This window comes from Coturnix japonica, chromosome 9 (assembly GCF_054131305.1).
Source record: "Coturnix japonica strain WE chromosome 9, WE-NBRP24, whole genome shotgun sequence".
NCBI lineage: Eukaryota > Metazoa > Chordata > Aves > Galliformes > Phasianidae > Coturnix > Coturnix japonica.
This window is the reverse complement of record NC_140671.1, coordinates 2,763,391-2,788,254: the sequence shown is the minus strand read 5'-3', so window position 1 is coordinate 2,788,254 and position 24,864 is coordinate 2,763,391. Positions and strand designations below refer to the sequence as shown.

The 24,864-nt window shown below is 39.6% G+C and overlaps 3 protein-coding genes across 40 annotated transcripts in view; 1 reads left to right on the top strand and 2 right to left on the bottom strand.

Moving 5' to 3' along the window:
• RIMBP2 (RIMS binding protein 2) overlaps positions 1 to 6,873 on the bottom strand; it is a 96,400-nt gene extending 89,527 nt beyond the window's left edge. For 36 of the 37 annotated variants that reach the window (XR_014931952.1, XR_014931953.1, XR_014931954.1 and 33 more), the window contains exons 1-3: positions 6,735 to 6,873; positions 5,709 to 5,890; positions 1,976 to 2,095 (exon numbers count right to left, since the gene is read on the bottom strand). Coding sequence is in view for 32 of the 37 variants with exons in the window: in XM_085509437.1 (XP_085365563.1) it covers positions 1,976 to 2,095; positions 5,709 to 5,828 (240 nt within the window). In the remaining 5 variants the exon portion in view is untranslated. The remainder of the gene's footprint in view (positions 1 to 1,975; positions 2,096 to 5,708; positions 5,891 to 6,734) is intronic. The other variant, XM_085509433.1, reaches the window with a different exon arrangement.
• STX2 (syntaxin 2) lies at positions 6,404 to 19,908 on the bottom strand. 2 transcript variants are annotated; one of them, XM_015878012.2, is made up of 11 exons: positions 19,738 to 19,908; positions 16,488 to 16,559; positions 16,012 to 16,111; positions 15,364 to 15,438; positions 13,929 to 14,002; positions 13,624 to 13,732; positions 12,095 to 12,168; positions 11,855 to 11,992; positions 10,490 to 10,600; positions 9,804 to 9,931; positions 8,376 to 8,414 (listed from the first exon to the last, which is right to left on the bottom strand). In XM_015878012.2, the coding sequence occupies exons 1-10, from the start codon at positions 19,765 to 19,767 to the stop codon at positions 9,848 to 9,850; spliced, it is 867 nt and encodes a 288-aa protein (XP_015733498.1). In that variant the 5' UTR covers positions 19,768 to 19,908; the 3' UTR covers positions 8,376 to 8,414; positions 9,804 to 9,847. The 2 variants fall into 2 exon arrangements, with proteins under 2 accessions (XP_015733499.1, XP_015733498.1); XM_015878013.3 differs by lacking the exon at positions 9,804 to 9,931 and having other exon boundaries at positions 6,404 to 8,414.
• Positions 19,909 to 20,755: 847 nt separating this feature from the next.
• RAN (RAN, member RAS oncogene family) lies at positions 20,756 to 24,864 on the top strand. Its single transcript, XM_015878014.3, has 7 exons — positions 20,756 to 20,800; positions 21,588 to 21,630; positions 22,345 to 22,429; positions 22,518 to 22,643; positions 23,609 to 23,796; positions 24,170 to 24,340; positions 24,445 to 24,864. Exons 2-7 carry the CDS (start codon positions 21,595 to 21,597, stop codon positions 24,487 to 24,489), a joined length of 651 nt encoding a protein of 216 aa, XP_015733500.1. The 5' UTR covers positions 20,756 to 20,800; positions 21,588 to 21,594; the 3' UTR covers positions 24,490 to 24,864.

The window sequence follows — 24,864 nt, the reverse complement described above, 5'->3', positions numbered from 1 at the left end:
TTGCTCACAACTTCTTTCCCCCTTTCTCCTCCTCTAGCTTATTTCACCTGCCTGGGGATGAAAAAATGAAAACCATTTTCCTATCCAAGCTCCCATTTCCAAACCACTGAGTTCCCCCAAACCTTGCTTCCTCACAAAGCTGTTGGCTTTCTTTCAAACTGCAATAAATCATTCATTTACACAAGAACGTCACGTACGTCTTTGCTTACTTAAATAGCCACTATTCTACACAACTCAGTTGTTTTTCTTTTATATGTCACTATATTGAGTAGTGGTGCTATATACATCAATGTGAAAGCATGGAACTTAAAAGTTTATTATAGATGGCAATAAACCACATCTTCTTAAGTCACAGAAAATAGATTTCAATGCAATCAAAACAGTTTCAGATTTACCTTCCCAGTACTGTATGACAGGGAAGTCAACAGGAGCGCTTATTTTTACGTCTGTGTAGGATATAAAAGAGCAAGAAAAGCATCCTGGCCTACAAGTCTGTGAGTCATTCTTTATATCACATGCTTGCTTATAGTTTAGCAATAAACTGCCTTAGATGAGAAGAATGTAGAGAGCCAACCTGCCAGCTAAACCCAGCTATCTAGATTGCAAATCCAACTGGGTTACAGGGCAGCAATGGGGCTTTGCCTTTATTTTCTTCAGACTCACTTGAAGTTTACAATAATGCCCATTATTTCTTAGGATTAAAAAAATAAACAAAAAACCTCACATCAATCAGCTGAAATTAAAAGTACATTTCAACACTTGCTGAATTTTACCTTCCTGTGGTTTTTTTTTTTCCTTTTTTTTCATTAAGACTAATTTGTTCCACCTTCTTATTTTCCTCATACTGCATCTCCCATATGCTCTAGGGAAAACTGTATGAATGACTGACAGAAGCCTCATGAACAGCTCCAAAGTCAAGTGAACACAAACGTGCCCAGCTGTCGTGTTCTGCACAGACCCAGAGCATTGGAGCCATTCTCCCAACTTGTCCTGGCAGCGGCTGACCTGACCATCTGGGATCAAGTTCTCAGGCACAGGGCAAGATTACTGTAACCTAAAATTAGCCTCCAAACTTCAAACCTAGGCTGTCAACTACCCAGCCATTTCAGCAATGCGGATCACACATTATGCTACTAAATAACTTCAAAGTCCTTTGTGGGAACTTGCTATAGTCATTACAGCAGTTCTAAACCAAGTTTTAGGTGATTTTCTTTTTTAAGTAGTCTTGTGAGCAGTATCTGTAGGTTAAAAAAAGCTTTATATTGTAGGTGTAGACTAAATGCACTCTTCTACACATGCAAATTAATTTATTTAAAAATGGATGCGCTGCTTGGTAGGCAGCTTAGGAAGCAGGGACTTTTTAACGTGAGGAATGGGAGAAGGAACTACAGTTACTCTAACAATAAATGCCTAAGAACGTATTGATGAGGGACAATAATATGGTCACAGGAATATCACAAGTGGGTAACAGTTGAATACACATTCACCAGGCATTTTGTGGAAATCATTTTGTGATGACCATCGGCAAACTGTGGGGTCAGACAGAAGTACATACTGAACTAGAGTTCTTAATTATTTGTTGTTGTGATTAAAAGCATGTCCTCAACAGAGACAAAAGAGGGGCAGAATGAAAGGGTAGGCACAGCCTTCCGGGCCTGTGAGTTTAGGCTTTAAACATGATCTATGTCTCACTTCAGACTTAGCAGAGATATCAAGAACGCGCCTTCTGTCATAAGTTTCACAAGCTCTGGAGCAACTCTTTTCACATAGGATGAGTGTGTGACTTCAGGCACAGCATATCCAAAATAGCCCACCTTTGTAGCCAAATGAGGTGTGCAAATGTTATGATATGGCTCACAAACAAGATGCTTTCTGATCTCCCCTTTCTGAGCAACATACCAAGCAGTAGGTTCTTATGTTTTAATTAATTAGTGTGCATAATAACCCTATAGGAAAAAAAAAAAAGGTTACTCACTACTTTGTCTTCCTCTTGATCTTTAATCAAGGACTTAGCTGCCTTTGGAAATGATTGATCTGCCTTGGGGGAATCCAGTACAGAGTAGCCACGATCCAGAATGTGACTGATAGATTTCTTCTGTAATAGATGGGGAAAAAATGGCTTGAGAGCATTTCAACTCCCCAGAGAGAAGCTTAAATTGGCTTACAGATCTTCTGACTTTATTAAGTCAGACAGCATCATTTCACTAGTTAAAACTTCAAGGCAACAGACATATTACTCAAATATTTCTCCCTTTCTTTCTCAATGCCTTTCTTCTCTTCCTTCCAAAACATTTGTGGCTCACCTTGTTTCTTTAATCCAAGGTTTGGGGAGGCTGGGTCAGCATTCTCAGCATTCTGACACTCCTGGAAAGGAAATTTTTTTTTCCATTTTTCCAGCTTGGCCTTCTCAAAAGATAACCCAAATATTTAGATACAGGATAAATAAGTGGAATTCAAAGATTCCTATTTTCCAATGAAGAGTTTTATTGCAAATGAGTAGTCACAGTGTTCTTGACCCTTTGCCAAGCTAGTCCTTTCTGTACTAGCCACTGAGACATACACTCCTCTTACACTTAAGCAATAGCTGGCAGCTTCAGTGCCAATGTCACCACTACTTAAATGTATCATCTTTAAATGTAATTGCACAGTGACCAAGTGAAACAGAAAATAATATTGCTTAACATGCTCTTTGAAATTTGAACTTCTATCTTGCTCTACTTTGGTTCTGTTTTTGTGTATTTAAAATATATTCCAATGTAATTAAAATATACTTCTGCTTAGGCTGTGTTTCTGCCGCCAAGTAATCAGAGGTAAGTATAAGATCAGCTGCCCTTTGCAGCATCTCTCCAAGCTGATGGGAAGATACCAACAGGAGTCGATGTGATTCTAAATAAACTGCCAGCAGACAAACTCCAAGCTTTTGGAGCCTGAGATTAACATTCTTCTTATTGATTTCTAAGCATCAATGACTACACCATCAGCCCTACTCATCTGGAGTAGCTTCACTGCATGTAGCGAGTCTGTGCTTCACCAGTGTACCAAACTAAGATAAAGCCTGTGACAAACGATGGATCTCCTCGGGGACAGTAACATTTAAGCATGTGCTTAAGCAGAATTATCTGTTTTAGCAGCAAGTTCACGGATGCTCCTGAATATATTAGTGAAATATTTATTAGCTGCTAAAGTACTAATGATGTTCTGCATTTTTTATAGACAAGTGAGCAAGGCTATTTAAAAAAACAAACGTATGCTTCAAACAAAATTAACACGATTCCCAAAATGAAAGTAAACTCAAACTTCACCTGCAAAAAGATAAACAGCAGCAGAAACTCTACTTACTGGATTAATGCATGTTACTGTACAGTAGTGCTACTTTTAAGCCACAGCTCTTACGAGGTTTGGTCTTGTTTAAGCCATGGTTTATTTTGTTCCACACTACACTGAAGAGTCAGAGAAGCCTGAACTCTGAAAAGCCTCCTACTCCAGCTGAAGTGAGCAGGTGATTCTCATGTGACAAACAACATCCAGAATATGGGCCCATAGTCACACATCACAAACAGCTGGGAGTTTTCCAAAGAAAAATGTGCAAAGTGAATATAGAGGAAATTGAACAGTAGTACTCTGAATTATTGAAAGGCTAGCTATGCAGAACAAACATAATTAAAGGGTCTCATTATCTTCTAAGTAATCATTGTAAATAATGCTTTGGATAATTACTTCATTAGTTTTCAAAACACTGGCTTTTATTCTCCTCTGAGATTCCATCCACCGACTCTAATCTGAACAAACTGCCAAAAGGGAAAATCAAAAGCATGTGAGCTGGAAATGAGACTGAATCTGCATGAACTCCGAACCAGAATGTTTTGATTTTTTCCCCGCAACTTTTCAGAAGGTTAAAAGCTGTTTGATTTTTTATCTATGTATTTTTTTCTCCTCAGCTTGCTTTCTGATGCAGTTAGATTAGTTTCCTAGCAGCTATATTTATCCTTTTAAGATGGTTGGCAGCCATGTGGATAAAACTAAGATTAGTCTCTATCACCAGTAATTGTCCTTGTTTATTAGGCATGTGTACCATTGCTTTCCTTCACTACAGACATCATAAAGTAGATTCACTATTAGAATAGACAGTGCCTCTTGAAGCAATGGCATCAACAGAAGCAGAAACTTCTGTTTTGTGTTATTGTGTTATTCTGCAGTTCAGTGATACATGGATATCCATCACCTCACGTTTCAGGAAAGGCCTGAACAAGAACAAGCCACCAATATTATTGTATACGCAAGTGCTTATATACTGTCATTTACCAGCCTCCACAGATTTTTTCAGGAATTTTAGACATAATTTCCATAAGAAACATACTCAGTGGTAAAAACATCAATGCAGATTACATGACAGCAGAATCAAAATGCTAAAAGCCTTTTAACTACAAAAAGTCAACAGCTCTGTGCAGTAAGACTGTTACCTTAACTGAAGCTGCCAGAGAAATTACATGCAGGGACTGTAAAACGGGCTGTTATATAAATGGCAGCTCTACTGATCCATCTTCATTCTGACATATCCTCTAAATGGAGCTGTGCTCTGTTACTTTAATGCGGTCCAGCTCAGTTTACTGGAGTTGACTGGAGCTAGCATGGGCTGAGCCAATATATTCTCATGTTCTCTCTGAAGGTTGTATATAGTAAATACAGTTTGTTTTCTTATACATGACTCCTGCTTTCTTCCCAGTCCACAGTCTGCTACACACTGTTAGTTACTCGTATCATAACTTTACAATTTCTAAGAACTATTTACTAATGAACACCAAAATCCTCCTTTCCTCCCCTACTTGCAGAAAGAAAAAAAGAAAAAACTTGATTCAAAAGCAGCCAAGAAATGCAATCAAAATATTCTTCAGAATACACAAACAATTACGTTGTAAGTACTTACCATTTCTGTTTCCCTTTGTAGAAAAAAATATCTGAGAAGCACTTTTGTTCTTCAAAACCTCGTTATAAGTGCTTATAAAATGGTCTTTCTATTCCAAAAAGCTGACTTGTAAATGCTGCACAACCACTGTGTGTGTGGAGGGACTTTGCACGTTTGACAGAGGTAACTAAAACAGTGACACTGTGCAACTGAGACAGCTACTGTATGTGACAGAAAAGACTGAGCTGACTCACAGGTGCAAAGGCTGACCCACTGACTGCAGTCAGAAGCATGCCTGGTTATTCGTAGTCACTTAACAAGCCGCATGAATGTATCAAATCAAATTTAACATTAGGTGACACAAGTCTTTAAAATAGGAAGAAAAGAAAAACAAGAGAAGGCTGAAGGCTTTCTCTTGCAGTGGATGCTAAGTTCAGCTGGCCATTTATTTCTGCATTTGTGGCTTTTTTTTTTTTTCCCTAAGTCAAATATAACTGCTCAGTCATCTTAAAATCAGACAAATCTATCAATTCCCAGTGTTTATGTGCTTTGGTATTTACTCCCCATGCATATCTCCACTGTTAGATTGTTAAAGATTGTTAAAGAAGCTAAGAAAAATCTACTTCTATGTGAAGATTGCATTGAATCAAATTAAATTAACAAAACCATAGGCATGCTTTCTTAAAAATTCTCTGAAAAAGCTCTCAAGCCACAAAAAGAGCACAACCAGTCTTCCCTCCCAAAGGATATTACACTGAGGACTGTATTGCTTTTGCTATGGCGCTGACCATGGAAAGGTTCCCACCTCAGTATGTGACACATGCAAGTAGGAGAAAAGGCACCAGCAGATGAGCCCCAGTGCGGGTGGCAGCTGTTCCTCCCAACCCATGGGGCTGCAGCTGTCAGCTCCAAGCAGAATGCTCATTCCTGCTCACCACTGCTGCTGGAGACAAGCAGGCGGGTGAGAGGTAGTAGTGCTGCACACAGCTGGAGGAGAAAGAATAGGTTATACCATCACCTCTCAGATAACACTGTTCAATGCCTTGTCAGCAAAAAGCTATCAGAGTGGTAATCTGCCATCTTAATTTTAAATATTTGGAAACACTAACAAGTGTAGTTTCAGACTGACTGAAAGAACACTGGTGAATAACCACTACATTGTACACCAAAACTCAGAATCTATTCCAATGTTTCCAGTTAACTGGAAACTGATAAGCTGGGGCAGGCAAGCAAGGTCATCATTTCAATTCAGTACAATGAAGATGCACTTTTATAAGGATCCTTTTGAAAACACACAAGTATCTTTACCCAGATAAGTTTACTCTGTTTTTCAGGTTTAATATTTAATCAAGCGACATGGCAATACTGTAAATGAATAAGACACAGCAGTTGTTTGACACATAGGCTGGTATGCAAAAGCACACCAGTCTTATTCAAACACTTACTGGAAATATTCACAAAGGTCACAATAACATCATGAATATAAAAATAGCCACAAGGTACTTGCTTAGATACATTTATTTGTGCATAGGTTAGAGATATTCTCCACAATATGAACAGAATGAAGAGGTTTAACAAGTTTTGTTTTAAAACAGAGGCAGCTATATAACAAAAGAAAATAAAATGGCATGGAGTGGCACATTGTAATTTCTGTTCTTAGTGGGCAAAGTATTGCATTCTCAATTAAAAAAAGAATTAACATGACTGGATTTGGGGCATTATTTTAGATAACCAGCTGTTGAACGGAACTGATACCCCTCCCCAGCATACTTGGTATAAATAATTAATAGTTTTAAAAATCTAGAAAACCATAGAATAAAAAATATATTACCTAGAATGATTACACCTGCAACCAATCTTTCCTTACTGCAACCAATCTGTCCTTACTTCCCCACAACCACTGGAGAGTGTTCTGGATGTCAAAGTAAAAAAGAAGTGTTCATTAACAAAGTTAATTTCTTCAAGCAACTTCTTTATGGCTGGTTTGCAAAAGAGAAGTTTTAAATTTCTTAATGGCTGCCATCTGAACAGCTCCAGCACATTCACAGTATAATTGGACATAGCAGGAACATTCATACATACATCATACATTGTAAACTTAGCTGAATTTTACAAAGTAAAAAATGACAGAATTCCATTTTAGTGAATAACTGATCTCAGACACAAGGATTCTAATCTGAGTTATTGCAAATGATATTATAGTTTAATATTTGGAAACAATTGACAAGCACTGCTTTAGACTGTTTAAAAAGACACACATTGTAATTTCCTCTATTTCTCTTACAATGTAAATGTATCTACATATCTACATGGATATCCTAAGCAATGAGAAATCAAAAATTCAAGTTACAAATATTTTATACACAAAATACAAAAATAACCTTTAACATTAAATGCAGTTATTTGGTTACACATGAAGTCTCTCAAGCTTTCAGGTCTTGCAAGCTAGTATTACCACACAGATACATATATACTAAAACACTTCATATATGTTATATAATACACACATTTTGTAACAAATCAGTGTCTTAGTTTATGTTACGTTTTTAAGTTTTCTGAGTGTTTATTCTTCCTGTGTGCTCTATTCACACCACAACATTAGCAAGCTTCCGAAAATCAAATCTTGACTTGCTTTATTGAAGCAAGTATGATTTCTTTCATTCCTGCAAGCCAATAAGGCTGAACTGATCCATGGCTTATTTTGTACAAAGACTATTTGTAAAATTACCTGCTGAAGTTTAAATTGTGTGCTTTATTTCTGTATTTCTAAGATAAAGACAAGGAAATATTTGAAGCAATCAGCCATGAAGTCATATAGAAAATAAACTTAGTTAAGTTTTAAAAAAAAAATCTTTGCTTTTCAAAGTGTGATGTAGGAGGCAGACCAGTAAATATCTAAGTGGTCTTTGCAGGATAAAACATTTTCTCACTTGCTGGAAATATCTTTTAAGTATTCAGCTTTGACAGGTTAAGGTGAATAAATATATTTAAAGGCACAGCTACACTTAAATAAAATGTACTAACTTAGAAGCAGCACTGGCAAGGTTATAAAATTGTGATTAGAATTATAGTAGCAGTAGGAATAAAAAAAAAAATTCAAACAGTCAAAACTCAAGTATCTTAACTCCCTATTTGAACTGTTTGTAACACTGACATACAAAAGCATCCAAGTTGCTTTAGTTCAAAACAATTAAAAGCAAGTTTCAGACTCACTGTAAATGTATAGTTTATGATGAAAAATATACATAACCTGGTACATTTCCAATCTTCATTAGCAAGTAAACATTAGGAGTGACTTTGTCTTCATTTTAGCCATTAATGACAGGCTAACATCACGTATCTGTGTAAGGCATCTGCTATCAAAAAAAGGTTTGGTTTTACTGAAGATAACTTTTGGAGCTTCTGGAAGTTCGTGGCTTTTCGAATATGCTTGCTATGATAGTGTTGTTCCTAGGATAATTGCAAGTATCAGAAGTAGTACAGTTACACATATAATTATGAATATCAATTTCTGGAAAAAAAAAGAAGAAAAGTTTAGATTGAAGCATCCAGTCAGATATGGAACTACTTACATATGTGCATACCCACAGCAAATTAATAACTCTGGTATCTATTTTAAATGCTCGGATTTTCTTTTGGAATAAATTTCACTGCCCTGATTTCCCATTGTTAGTCATTCTTATCTAACACACAGCCACAATTAGCAGCTAAGGTGTGTAACGAATCTGTATTTTTATTTTGAGAATAATTATTACCCATATGCAACTTCTGTATATACCATTACATACAAAAACCACCACAACAACAAACATCTACTTATCAAAGTCAAGTCAAATATACTAACAATGTCTACAGCTGCCCTCCTTGGATAAATATTTATAGCCTGCTTCAAACCTTTGCAATTGCACTTGGGGCAATTGAACAAAAGATCACTAAGAACACCGCATAGTTAACAGCTCAGAAGAGCTGCACAACAATTCAAAAGTTCTATGAATATGCATAGAGGTCTGACGTTAGGTCACGTAGTTCTATCAGCAACATTACAGTAAGGCCTGTTATCTGCACATAAGCCAAAGGTGAGAAGAAACTCCAAGCTAGTGCCAAAACTAAAAATACTTGGATACCAAAATGGTGTTAGTACGGACAGCAGAATTCCTGATAAGCCATCTGAAATGACATACTCCCTCATGGTACTGCATAAATATTTTGAAGACCCCAGAGATAGAAAGTTAAGTTTCTACTGGACAGTTAATTACTGTTATCTCCTTAGGCTGGCTAGATGTTATTGTGACAAGAAGTAGATTAGTATAGCAAAAGCATGAAGACTGAAGGAATTCTCACATTTACGTCCTCAAATTCAGGTTTGAATCTTTGCAGACTTTCTTACGAATACATTGTCATCTGGTTTCATTTAGCCTACTATTAATACAAGAGCTTCCTTTTAGGACGTTCTGCGACATGAAATAGCTTTATGGCTGCAGACACCTACTTCAATGCAAGCTCTGTTTAAAACCAGAGAAAAATCGTATCTGACAAAGTTCCAAGTGTAATTAGTCAAATATATCTTAGCGTAGCCTACTTGTCGACATGATCTTGAAATATATCAGAAATTCAAAGGACTGAGACAACAATTTGTAGGGTTTTTTCCCCCTCATTTCATTTTGTATTTACAGACCTTCAGGATTATGACTGCAATCTGTAAATTTAGCAATTCACCACTAGGTGTCAGTTTTCAACATCTACATGCATTGAACATTTATAGCACGCAGAGAGTGAGAGTCACAAATTAACCTCAAGTTTGCCCCCCTGTCCAGCAGTAACTGAAAACACATTAAGAGTTAGCACACCAAAGAAGTTATCAGAGCAAAACAAAAGCAAAATTAGTTGATTAGTTACTTACTGCCACACTGGCAGGAAGTCATGCATGCTGAAGTTATCCAAGTATCACCGAATACCAACAGACAAACCAATAATCAGACCAATTATGGCAATCAACACCAATGACACAATGATAATAATCCACAATTTCTGTCAAAAACAAGGTATTATTTTAATATCAAGCACATTAAAACTTGTATTTATTTTCTGTTTTTAACAGTCAGTTCTCAGATCCCCATTCATTTTTTAAAGATTGCAACATTCTTGAATTGAATGTTTTTCTGTTACTGTGATTAACATCGATGTAGTGATCAAAAAAGAAAAAAAAACACAGCTCACAAGTATGTAATTGAGTTCTTCTGGCATTTAACTACATTTAATATAACAGGCATAAGAATAAAAGGAAGCCCTTTCTCTGCTAGCAGTACCTAGTTCTAGTATTAAAGCTATCATACAAATTCAACACACTGGTTTTGGTTCATGAAATCCTTTGGTGAGTCTTCCTCTGCCACATACTGATTTATAACCAAAACCCTCTAACCCAGTGTGTTCTATTGAATTTTAAATACCAAATCTTCAAATATAAAAGCAAAGCACATCTATTAATTTTACCTGATCAAGACAAAAAAGTTCAACTAAAACAGAAGGCTGCTTAACAGCACACAATGTTAGCTTGCAGACTAGGACAGTTACAAGATGACCACATACCCTTCGTGCTTTACTTTGATATTTAACCGCCTTCTTTGTCTCTTCTTTAGCATGTTCCACATAATCTGTTGCATTCATTACGTTCTTTTCTATGTTGTTGATCATTTCACCCTTAAATGTTGAACAAAAAAGTTTATTATTTGCATCCAGGGATTCCTATTCCATGAATCTGAGAAAAAAGGCTAAAGGATCACATTATTTTAATCAAAATATTTTACATTAGTGGCAGACATTTTTTGTGTTTTGATATGCAGTGAAAAAAGGGAATGAGAAGCAAGGGCTCAAAGATCTAAGCAAAGAAGTGACATTCAGGGACAAGGGAGGCGTATTTCTGTTTTGAAGGAACAGACCATCGACTGGTAAAACATACCTCACATTCAAAGGTATGTTTTCAGATGTTCAGTCTAAAACTGACATACTAAAAGCTCACACACCCCTGATGCGCTTTGAAGTGGGGAGAGATTGAATATTTTGATACAAAGTCTAATGGTTATCTAAAGGAAAAAAAAAAAGCAACCCCACACTTATAGCATTAACTTCAGGAAGTGAAATACCAAGTTGGGTGCTTATAATGTCAGTACATAAATTCAAATTAATGATGATGATTGAAATCTGGAAATGAAATGGAGGACTGGTGATAAATAACAGTAAATCTATTACCTGCATTTCTGTCCATCAGAAGAAAAAATCAGCAGCAGTAAACAGCAAAGCATTAAAGAATGATGCACAAGTAATTTATTTTTAGTTGTTTACTTCTAGTTCATTAGGAAACTACTACCAGTTTTCCCTGCTTATATATTTAATATTAAAGTGATGTAGGACTATAAAACAAGTCAATTTAGAAAAAAGTCTGTTTCAGGAAAGTTCCTCTCCTGAACATTATTTCTCTCACTTTCCAGCAAAAATAAAAACCTTTAAGAATGGAAGTTAGAAATCTTTCAGTTAGCTAATATGCGTACAAAGACACAAGTGCAAAAATTCTTGCTACATTTAACAAGTCATGATACCAGTGAGAATCCTAGAGTTCCATGACAATAACCCGTACTCCAGGACAGAGCTGTTCTCAAACACACATAAAAGGTTCCAGCATGTATTGAAATACAAGTGTGTAGAAGAAAGTATACTGAAGACACTAACTGCAAAGACAATCTACGTTTAGTTATCCAAAGCACACACTATCAGTACATCTCAACTGCACATTTGTTTAAAACATAACACAAATTTTAGAAATTAAATTCCATAAATTCTATCTGTGGTCAAAAAACACTAAGAAACGGATCTGTACTACTTCCGCATATTTCTAAAGACAAAGACCAAAAAAAACCCATCTCACTTTAGTAAATGTATTTTAATTGGTTCAGTTACCTGAGTCTCAACAAACATAGCCATGTCCATGAACATTTCATGTAGTTCCCGTATACTGGTCTCCAGTTTCATAATATCCTTGTGCCGTGACTCAATCTCATTCAGAGCTTGCCTAGTTATTTGGGAGTCTGATATGATCTTTGGTAGAACAAAAGATATGGACATAAGTACTTAAGCACTGACACACACTTCTAAGTAGCAGAGCAATCAGAAGATAACAGATGTGGCAGAAATACATACGTCAGAAGTGAAAATTGAAGGATTACCGCTCTCTAACATTTCTTCCAGTTCCTCATCAGTGGTGGTCTTTCCAGCTAGAATAAACATAACAGTACTTCATATAACATCACATATGAATGAATAAAAACTTGTAGAAGGATAATTAAGTGAAAATTCTTGTATTGCAATTTTTCAAGATAAAAAAAGCAATACTTAGCCACTACTGGGTATGAGGGCCGACTCAAAAGTAATGCTTTGTGTTTATTATATTGGCCCATGATGTCAGAGACAGATGTCAGTGGGATGGCAGGAGAGGCTGAACCTTTCTGCCAATACTCTTTTACACCTTGTTACCACGCAACAAATGGCAGCAGAGGGACAGCCTGACAAAAAGGAATCTGACGGGGAAATGCATATGGAGCAAAGGTGTGTCATTGAATTCATCCATGCAGAAAGAACTGCACACACTGACATTCATGGATGCTTACTGAACAGAGAGGCAGTGGATGGTGAGCTTCAGCAGTGGCAATGGTAGGTTACCTCCACTAGAGCAGATATTTAAATTCAAGCTCCTGTTCAATGCTGGCCAAAAAAAACAACACAGCGAACAGTGGTAACTATGCTGAAAAATAGTGCTTTGCAGCTGAGAATTTGCTCTATCAAACAGCATTGTTGTGCTCTATGTATCTGTTGTAGTTTCCACAGAAATAAATGAGAGGCATTACTTTATGTAGTGACCTTGCATTTAAACAGAAAATATCAAGAATTAGACAGATAAATGTGCTAGATTCAAAACTAGGGTGAAGAATTCCTGATGTTTTATTTTGTCAAATTGAAGAAATTGGTTGTATGCAAGTCTTATGAAAAAAAAAAAAAAAAAAAAAAAGGAGAAGCAGATGATAAATAAAGTCTTACAATTTGCTAACTTTTCTGTTTGTATTTTTCATTATATATATATTTGCCTTTACAGGAAATATTCACAAGCCTCACTTTAGCTACAAGGTGTTCTGGATATATTCTGAAATAGATGCCACGGGTCAAAGTTAGGTGCCTTTAGGAATCAACAGTTATCAGTAATGAGATAAGAGGGTGAATCATTCAACAAATGATTACAGTATGTCTAATAGTAGCATTGATTTTACTGCAGCTGAATTAAAAAAAAAAAAGAAAAAAGAAGACGACACCAAACCAAAAACCAAACCAGATTCTCATTGACACAAACAGCACAACATACAACAGATGACCTTCTGATTACTTTCTGAATGGCTTTTCATAACAGTCACTACAGAATACATTCATTATCTTGAAAACACAGCTTTTGCATGCAACCTAAGTGTTTCCTTTAATAGACTGAAAATTTAGGAAATAATGGATTTTTATTTAATAATCTGTAATAGAAATGCTCCTTTTCCTCTCCCTTTCACATGCTTCAGGAAGCCAAGGTGCATGGTGTTCAGCACCACCTCTAAGCAATAAGAAAAAGGGGAGGCATAACAATAAAATAAAAATGAATATTGTATGTTTAAACAAAGCATATTGAGGTCACTTACTTATCTCTAATTGCCTCTGTATCCGACCTTTGCTGCGTTCTCGAAAAAGAGTTTGGGTCTCGTTGTATTCCGTCATGACCTCCACAAACTTGTGAGCTAACACAGAGTGCTGTTTTTTTCAGGATTTAAAAATGTGCAAAAAAGGTTTATTTTTTTCTTAATAGAGCAAACATGACCGTACAACAATCAAAAGTGGTATTGAAACTTCAGTAAAACAGAACGTGGAGTTCTGAAACAGGAAAGCGAAACTTATTCTCTGATTAAGTAACACCCTTTCATTTTCTTTACATTTGATAGTATCATACCTGAGTTTTTCTTATTCTGAGATCCACTGACGTTCGATTTGCATTTTCACTCTGAGCAAAGCTTTGTTCAATAGCTAAGAGCAAATACAAAAGTATTGTGAATCAATAAGGTACATTAAATAGTGTAAATCTGATAATGCAGCTCAAAGTTGTTTCATAAACAATACACATTTTTACTTTTCTCATATACAAGCACCCCATGAGCATGCTCAACCTTTCTTGCATGCACACTGTCTGTATGTGTGTGGTGGTGGTGAGGAGGAGGAAGGGAAGCAAAATTCACATATATTTTAAATAACTTTTTCTTTTAAAACAGTATCTACTTCAATTCCTTCTGTAGATTCACACTAATATCTACTTGCTCTGGAGACAGCTCAAAAAATCTAACAAAATAGGTTGCTTTTACAATTTAAGTAATAAACACCATATCCAACTGCTCAGAGAATACAAGTATACAGTAGTTGCAATCTAGTAGCACTTGAAGAATCAATATACTTTAAAACTTATTTTGAAGATATAAAGGAACACCTATGGGGAAACACAATAAAATTACTTTGCCCAAAGAAATTTAAAATACAGCAGCTGCTACAGAGCAGTTTCTTATGCGAACATTTGTCACAGAGATCACCTTTTTGTAGCTGATCTTCTCCCAAAACAACACTTCAGTCACAAAATAAATTTCTACACAGAGAAATTACTTTGCACTTTCTAGGTTATTTCTGCAAACAAGCTCTTTGCCCTGAGCAGGCAGGCTGTGCTGAGACCTGGTATTTTATCAGCTATGAAGCATGATGAGGAAGGATGAAGTAGAGAATAAGTGATATAAGCTTCACATCAGCTGGCAAGAATGGGGAAGTGTTTTTTTTTTTTTATTTTCAGATGGTTAAATAACAGGAGAATACACATATTGCAAAAACACACTATCAGGGTTCCAGTATAATGCTGATATCATGGAGTAAGACCTTAAGCAATGAGGAGGAAGTACAACAAGAATGGGAGAGAGAGAGGAAGGTCCTGATGGCGTGTATTAAAATAAATAAATACATAAATAAAAAGCACATGGAATGTATGGAGACAGAAAGACAGAAGCCTTTATCATTGTTCATTGCAATTCTCTCCTCTAGTTCCAACAGTAATTAAGTATGTTGAGTTATGAAACTCAAAACCATGTAAGACCCAAATCTGTATCAACACTCATGCAGACAGTTGAGATGTTATATTCAGGGCTCAATGACTAAAACAGTTCACTATGTTCTGAAGTTTTTCTTAAGATCTGGGGACCGGCTGGCAAGAGTTGGACAATATAATGTACAGATACATAATAGAGTTAAAGGTTATAAATACAGCTGTGAGGCATTATGTCTGTAACTCTGCTACTGCTGGCATCCTGAATATATAACAAGTGATGACAGTTTTACTTCCCCCCACAGCTCACCTTTTAACCTAGCTCGGATTTTATTAGCAATCTTCTTAATTTCCTCATTTAATTCTTCAAGTTCCTCCTTCGTTCCTTAAAAAAAAAGTCCAGAACTATTGATGACTGATAACATATCAGAAAGTTTCCTTCTCAAAAGACATGCAAATCATCTTCAGACGCTGCCTATGACTAGCAATGTCATTACAAGCAATGTCATGATTCTACACAGCACAGATACATTACTTTATCTGTGTTTAAAACTGTGCTCTATCAGATGATTTAGCAAAGACTGTTGATGTTAGTATTCAGATGAACACTTCATTAACCAGAGGATCATCAATTCTATGACTTAAAGCAAAAATCACTCAGCAGAATACACACATGTCCATCCACAAATACGGAAGATGTGAAGAAAAAGAATTAAAAACAGAAGTTCAGTTTTCAACAATAACATAAGAATCAGGTCCGCAAAAAACTACCCCACAAGAATATCTCCACATCTTTTCTTCCCAGTTCACAGAACCTGCCTAAAGCAGAGGCATGCCTTGGACTAGGACGTGTTGAGAACAACAGCTGAGTTCCACTCAAACACATTTGATTTTAAACTATCTTCAATTTCAGCTATCTGATCACACATCCTTGAAATCTAGAAGAAGTGATACTCACTCCCTTCAGGATTTGGGGCTGACAAGATGATGCTGTGCTGTTTTTTCACTTCTTCCACATTTTGTGCTATTTTTGCTATGTTATTTCGAATTTCCTCAACCTAGAAGAAGAGAAATACGTCAATGAGAACATTAAAATGATCGTGTCAAGTTGTTGGGTCTTTGTAATACATCTCTGATATTAAAAATCCTGGAAGTATTCATTCACAACAGCAGTAAATATCTGACAAACTTCAGACTGCAATCATCCCTTGTGGACACTTAAACAGCTTTGCATTCAAAACAATAAAATCCACTTTCATACTTTTATGTGCCATGGAAAAGAATACAGGAAAACACTGAGGAGGGGGCTGCGTGGCACACAGGAAATCACAGTCTACAAGCTCTCACTATTTATTAACACAGAACCTTGCAGAAATAACAGAAATTAAGAAACAAAGAAAAATTTAAGTCGTGTAGCAAAAAGTAAAACTTTACCTGTTGGAAAAAATCATCCATAAAATGGTCTTTTTCAACAACAACGGTCTCTCCATCTTCATTTCCTTTACACTGTAAGAGGTAAGAAAAAGCTATGAAAACTCAGGATACTGTTTTGACACCACCAAGGTTTCTTCCCTATTCTTCTGCATATACATCCTTGTCAGCAGCCTGATAAGTTAGGAGCTGTTCCCCTTCTGAGGACTGCGATCTAAAAACAAATAAGCAGAGGTCAAAGAAAGTCACCTGACTACTATGAAACTGGGAAGCTAAAGCACATCCTCCTCTGTAAACAGCTCTAAGACAGAACCGGTCTGTGAGCTCTTACAGTTTTCATTCCATCGTAAAAAGTATTAAAATATTATTTTGCAAATAAAGATATAAATTCCCTCACTGGGTAAAGATATTCCCACAGCAGGTCCCACATGAACCAACAAATCACATCCAGTTTCACCAGTATGGAGACAGTGAATGAAATCCTCACACAGAACCTCTAAGAGGGGTATTGATGACCTTCTGACATGTGATGTAATGATACAAATAAGCCAAACACTGAAAGCTAGAACAAAGAGCTATCAACAAGTATTTACTAGTTTCACCCTTGGGTGCTTTCAGAGCTGCCATTCCACACCAATTTAGAGATAATTATGTTACAATAAACATGCATGCATTACATAATGGACAAAGCCTTGGAACAGGAGCCTGCCAAGCAGCAGCTCCCACTGACGGCTCTCGCAGTTTTCCAGTGCGTTCCCTGAGTGGCACTTCCCTAAACCATGAGTCAGCTCAGCACAACAAATGGACCTTGATATAAATAGATTCAAATTTGGTCAAGGGAAGAGAGCTATGCATGACAGAAGTAAGGAGTTCCAGCTTCACATTCTCTAGCTCCTTCTGTAGAACACAGGCTGCTTGAACTGTGCTGAATCCAAATTAGAGCAAAATTATTGTACCATAGACAATGGATTATCACCTCACAAAAACTAATTACAAGATAGGTAATAGTAAAAGACTCTCACATTCAACTAGTATCAGCTAAGAAGAAAGCTAACATCTGAACTAATCTTAATCAACCAGAAGATATAAAATCTCTCTCCTAAGTCCTATCTGTACAAGTGCAGCTGTAATGAAGCCGAGCTGCACCATCATGCAGCCTGCAGTCTGTCCCACAGGTACTTCACCTTCACGTTTGGTTGCAGTGACATGAATGACAGATAAATTGGCTCTCTACAATTTGTTGAAAGATTTATGTACTGTCTACTTTGAACGTCAGCACTTGAAAGATGCCTGATGACTTGTCAACCTCTGTTCTTTATGTTCTTAAATCATCACGTACCTAAGACATAGCTTATTCACTAACTCTTCAGCTGAAGTGACACGTTCTTCTGACAAGCACACAGCCCATCCAAGATGAAATTCAGCACAAACATGCTCCATCTCCTAGGCCTTATCTCTGTAGAATAAGTACTATTACTAAAAGAACTGACAGAAGAAAAAGGCTCATGTTAATGCCCACAGCAAGCGAATGGTCTGTCTGCAGCTCTAGGCTTTACCTTGGGATTGAGAATCTGGGCCATACACCTCTAATGCCAACCTCAATAACCTCAATAGAACAAATTTTTGGTTTAAAACAACTTTTACTTGCCCCTGAACTCAATTCACATTTATTCTCAGTCCAGATCATGAGCTGTCTGCTTGTGTCAGGCTGCAAAGAGAACTGACCATCACCACCCCAATGAGTCAGAGCCAACCTGCTGCCGGAGCGAAGCATCACGCTGCAGTGAGAGCAGCTCCTGAAGCACAGCACCACCACACCCCATCTTACCCCTGCTCTGAAACACAGCGGGTGCCCAGCTGCTGTCCATGCACAATTTAGAACATGCTTAAAAATCACACAGGGAACACACAGGCTAAATAAATTGTGCTGCCTGAAGTTATTTGGGATAGAAAAAACACATTAGAGGGACTGCAAATACCAGATTCACAGCTGTCCCTGCGCACCACAGCTTTACACACACACTCCCATGTTATTCATAGAACTGAATGGCGTATAAGGAAGCACTTTTCAGGACACTGTAAATCTTTATGGTTGCCTGTCCCAAGTAACTCATTACCTTTGTTAAACAAGTAACCTTTAACTCGTAAAAAATACTACTTAAAGCAATTTTAAGTGCTCTAGAATTGCTTGGTTTATATGGTCTGGACAAAAAGGAGACTCTGAGTTATCTCCTTGCTCCCTATAATTGACCTGCAATAGTTTCTTCAGACCACACCAGTGTTTCAAGAGATTCTTTCAGAGCATCAACATTGCTGCTTTTCTGACAGCCAAGGAGATGTACCAGACAGCTGGCAGGTCCAGCACCACATTAGCACCTAAAGAAGGCTTCATTTTCCCTAGTTGGAAAGCGAAGGACCTGCAGGCGATAGTAACTGCATACCTGTAACAGTTTCTTTCTCCAGCAAGTACTTTAACAGTGTTTAAGCACCAAACACAGTGTATCAATGAGAACATCAAAAAGCTACAATGTTATACCTTAACAAACCAGGAGCACTAGGACAGTGGTTAGGCCCTGGAACAGGCCGCCCAGGGAGGTTGTGGATACCCCGTCCTTGGAGGTGTTCAAGGCCAGGTTGGACGGGGCCATGGGCAACCTGATCTATGGGGTCTCTATGGGGATCTATGGGGTCTCTATGGGGATCTATGGGGTCTCTATGGGGTCTCCTGGGCAACCTGATCTAGTAAATGTGTATGTTTGGTGGCCCTGCCAGGCAGAGGGCTTGGAACTACATGATCCTTGAGGTCCCTTCCAACCCGGCTCATTCTGTGATTCTGTGAGCACTGACAAGTAACATTTTTCCCTCTTGGTATAGAGGACTCACAGAAGCCATGACTATTTCTAACAGCACACAAACTCCAGTTTCTATTTCCTCCGAAACGAATAGCACACAACCAAAAAAGGAGACTACATGCAACATACACCATTGCTATTTATTCCCAGATTAGGAAAATTAAAAAAAAAAAAACAAAAAAAAACATGCGGGAAAACTTCCATTTCAACCATACCACATCCTATGGGTGAGAGGCATCAGCTCAGCTCCTTTTCTTTCTCAGAACACCGTTTCCAGAAAGCGAATGAAGGGGAAGGAAGGGAACGGATAAACACGCCACTCCTGTGGTGGTGCCGCCTCAGCTGCCCGGGCCTCGCGCCCCTCCCCGACCGTTACAACCATAGCGACCCACAGCTCTCACCTCAGCCAGGTCAGCCAGCCGGTCCTTCATCCCCTCAGCTCCTCTCGTTCCTCACACAGCCCCGTCCCAAAGGCCGCTGTATCCGCCGCCGCCCCGCTCAGGCCGGGCCCAGCGCTCGGGCCCCCCCCACACACACACGACGTCACGACGAACCGGAGCACGCACCGCAGTGCGCATGCGCCAACCGAGCCCCGGGGTGACACCGGGAAGCGCGCCTTGGTTCTGATGACGTCACCGCGGGCCGTGCTGGGCGGGAAGGGAGCTGCGCATGCGCGGGGCTGCGGCGGGAGGAGAATGGGCGGGAAAGGGCGCGGGAGCGCGGGGAGTCCAATAGAGACACGGGGTGTTACCGGTGCGGTACCGGTTTGGATCAGGTTGCCCACGAGACCCCATAGAGACCCCATAGATCCTCATAGAGACCCCATAGACCCCATAAAGACCCATAGACCCCATAGATTCCCATAGAGACCCCATAGACCCCATAGAGACCCCATAGATCAGGTTGCCCATGGCCCCGTCCAACCTGGCCTTGAACACCTCCAAGGACGGGGCATCCACAACTCCCTGTGCAGCCTGTTCCAGGGCCTAACCTACCTTTAGTACCATCCCTTGTGGTCTATGAGATAAGCAAACTACAGCACAGTGCAGTGCCTCCTCTGTGTTTTCTTTCTGTATTGCCACTAAATGCATCTTTGCTCTTTGGCAGACTTTATCAACAACTTTTTTTTCCACTATAAACTGAATGTGAGCGCTTAGGGAAGCGCTATGATGCAGCGTGGAGCCACATAGGGCTATGTCCTATATCCCTATGTCCTTTAGCAGGAGCATTGTGCCCCACTAAAGAGACATAGACACGATGTGCCGGATCAGAACCAACACAGACACGGGCAAGAACCGAACCGGGCCCAGCCCAAGTCCCAGCTCCGCCCGCTCACGTGACCCCAGCCCCTCCCCCTCCCCGCTGCCGCGCGGCGTCGCTGTCCGGGTATTTGAACCGCGCTTCCGCCATCTTCCCAGCGCCCAGTCACGGCACGGAGCGACGCGGTTAGAAGCCCCGGGAGAGGTAATAGGGATGGGATGGGGTTGGGATGGGGTTCTGTTCCCTTTAGGGCCGGGTTATGGGGATGTGAGGCTGCTGTGAGGTGGGTGGACGCTGTTATAACCGCCGGGTTGGGTTGTGTTGAGGCCGGGCCCGCGTGAGCGCCGTGCCTGCGTGGCGGCCTGTCCTTGTGGCCCTTATTGGAGCCGTGTGGGGTGAGAGCGGAGCCCGGCTCATCGCTGAGGTAACAGCGGGCGGTGTGTGGGATGGGAATCATGGCAGCGGGGCCTCCAACGGTCCGGGCGGCTGTTGGGGGGGGGGGGGAGGGGAGGCGGCGCTGCTCAGTCATGGTGGGATGGGGATGGGGGCTGCGACCGGCCCGCACCGCCCGATGAGGTGTTTGGAACGGGATGTGCTGCGGTGTTTCATAGATAAAGGCCGGAGCCGCCTTTTTAATAGTCAGGCCGCGGCTCGGCCCCGTTTATCGTAGCGTGGAAGCCCCAGGGGCGCGGTGGTGGCGGCGGCGGCTCTTCCGTTACGGGCCCCGGGGGTGGGCGGGGAGCTGCCGCCGCCATTACCGCGCGGTGCCGCCTCGTATGGGGCGGTGATGGCGAACCGGGACCGCGGGCGGGTGGGGAGCATCGGCCCGGGCCGAACTTGGGGCCTTTGCGGCGGCTGCCGATGGTTGAAACGCGGAGCACGCGGCCCGAGAGGCGGTTTGGGAGCCGAGAAGCTCGGCCGGCCCCTTCCGGCGGGGCCTTGAAGCAGCTCGGCTCATTGAGCTCTCACATGCTTCCATTTCCCCCTGCAGACCCAGCATGGCCGCCCAAGGAGAACCCCAAGTGCAGTTTAAGGTAAAGGATCCTTTCTATTTTTCCTCTCCTTCCATAGAAAAGTAGCAAGAAGAACTTCCAAGAACTGCCGTGGATGGTGGATTTGGTTTTAAAGTGCTGACTTCACCGATGTGTTCAGCTGATCACGTATTGCATTGCCTCACAACAGCATTCTATTGTCCTATCAATCTGGTGCTATTTGCGGCTTTACCAAAAAATAACTTCACATAAAAACACCACTTAAAACGTGTTGACTTCATGGAGTGATATTCACAGCAACGAACAAAGAGTGCTAAAAGTGACTTAGAGCAACTTGTTTTATGCCACATCAACTACTGGGGTGGAACATAATGGAGCAGAGCTGTTACTTTAACAGCCAGAAGTCTTATGGCTGCTGCATTGATTAATGCTTGTTTTTTTCCACAGTGTTCATCTAATATATCCCAACTGTTAGTAAAATAGGCTGTTTTTCTTTTTTCCAGTTGCAAGATTACAGTTCTTTTCTCCAGCAATTCAGATGCTTGTATTTTATTATAACACATCTTTAGCACAATGTGTTCTAGTTCTCAGTTACAGGGACTAGTTAAGTTTGGACAGGACTTATAGAATGACTCGTTTAACAAATTAAAACCCAACATAGAAAGCTACTTCATTGGGAATTTTAGTGTTTTCTTCGCAGTATTTTGTAAGACAAACTATGTTGCTCTGACCTTCTTTACTTAAATGTATTAACAGCTTGTCCTGGTCGGTGATGGTGGCACCGGTAAAACAACATTTGTAAAACGTCATTTGACTGGTGAATTTGAGAAGAAATATGTAGGTATGTCTGAAGAAATACTCAAGATCATGTGTGTTACTATCGAAAGTATAATTGACAACTTGCTGACTGTTCTTTCCTATTACTGTAGCAACATTGGGTGTTGAAGTTCATCCTCTGGTATTCCATACTAATAGAGGCCCTATTAAATTTAATGTATGGGACACAGCTGGCCAGGAGAAATTTGGTGGTCTGCGAGATGGCTATTACATCCAAGGTAAGATGTGCTCATATGTAGATATATCCTGTGTTCTGTTCAGTTTGGTCACTCTGAGAGCTTTTAACATGGCTTACACTGGTGAGCTGCCTTATGAGTGTTGGAACTGTACAAATATAGTCAGATCTGTTTCTGTACTAAAACTTAGTTTCAGTCTGTGAAACCCACTGCTGTGGGCTTTGATTTTACTGAAGAGTAACTGTGCACCTTCAGTGATAGTACTCATGAAATTAAGTGGTTAAGAGGTAAGTATGCTTAAGTGAGTAAAAATTACCTGTATTGGTATCCTGTGCTGGTGCAAAGACTTGGAAGAAACGTACTATGGAACTTTAAATAGTACAAAGAAGTTCTGCATGTCCTTGGCTGAGGCTAATGGCCTTTCTAAAGGTGTAGTGATAGAGCTTGACCATGAAGATAAGGGACTGTTCTGTGAGTACTTCAGTCACCCATGTACCTTTTAACATTCTGCAAGACAGGTTAAGAGCCTGACTTTTCCTTTAGAAGTATCAGAATCAAGTGTTCTTTGGCAAGCTGTTCTGGACAGGGGCATTCTGAGATGTGAACTACAAGCTCTCCACTTATCTGAAAGCCTCAATAGGCTCAGATTAGTTCAGTAGCATTAAGACATTTTTCTCAGGTATTAAGGTGAACTAAAATTCTTTTGTACTCATTGTGTAATCTGGGCCATACAACATTAGAATTGTCGCATGATGCTGCATGAATAGAAGCAGCTGGCATTTAGTTATGCACCAAACATATGACAGGGTCATGGGCTGAGTTCTGTGGACTCCTGCACAGTGATCATCTGCATGTTGATCTGGTAAATGGCATGTTCTCAACTGTGAGACTGAAGAGAAACCTAATGCTGGCACCCCTAATAAGTGATTATTGTGGGTACTCTTTCCCACTCCAGTTTATAAGAAAGTGGTTACCTACCTGATGTAATTGTTTGGTTTTTTTTACAGCTCAATGTGCCATTATAATGTTTGATGTAACATCAAGAGTTACTTACAAGAATGTACCCAACTGGCATAGAGACCTGGTACGGGTATGTGAAAACATCCCTATAGTGTTGTGTGGCAACAAAGTGGATATTAAGGACAGAAAAGTCAAGGCAAAATCCATTGTCTTCCACAGGAAGAAGAATCTTCAGGTATGATGGCGTGAGTTCACAGGATTAGAGATACATTAAGTCTGTTAACTACATTTGAGTGCTATTCAGTCCTTCAGTGTTGGGAATAAGATGAAATTAGACCAAGTCACAGGAAAAAGAGGCGCTATTGCATCCTGAAATCACCTTTGAGCAAATCACCTTTAAGCACATTATGTTTAAGAGTATCAGTTTCTGCCTATTGGCCTGAAACTGCATTTCTAATGTCTCATATCTCAGGTGCTTCTGAGGGCATTGACAGAAGCCATGCAGTTAAAAAGAATACTAAAGCACACCTGAGCTGATTGCGTGCAAGTTATTATATTGTAGGTATCGGTGGCAGACTCTTATTGAATATTCTATTTTTTTTTCCTAGTATTATGACATTTCAGCCAAGAGTAACTACAACTTTGAGAAGCCGTTCCTCTGGCTTGCTAGGAAGCTAATCGGAGATCCTAACTTGGAATTTGTTGCCATGCCTGCTCTTGCACCACCTGAAGTTGTTATGGACCCAGCACTGGCAGCACAGTATGAGCAAGACTTACAGGTAAGTGAGGAAGAGTGCTGAAGTCAAATGACTGACAGATAAGTACCTGGATTCCTGGGGCAAGTAGCCAAGAACAATTCTCAAACGTTACTTCTCTATTCCAGATTGCTCAAACCACTGCACTGCCAGATGAAGATGATGACCTGTGAGGGATGAAGCTGGAGCCCAGCGTCAGAAGTCTAGTTTTATAGGCAACTGTCCTGTGATGTCAGTGGTGCAGCGTGTTTGCCACTTTATTATCTAGCTGAGCAGAACATGTGCTTAATCTTTGGGATGCTGAAAGAGATGAATGGGCTTCGGAGTGAATGTGGCAGTTCAAAACAAAAACCCCAACAAAACTTCATGATTTTGGACCTGCATATTTAGCTGTTTTTTGGACTGCAATTATTTCCCTTTTGAGTTTCAAATATAAGACTGCTGCAGTCACATCAAAGTGTTATGTGGTAAATCTTGTTTCTGTCATTCCCATTCTTTTTTTTTTTTTTTTTGTTTAGATAATAAAGTTGTATTTCAAATATCTCTAA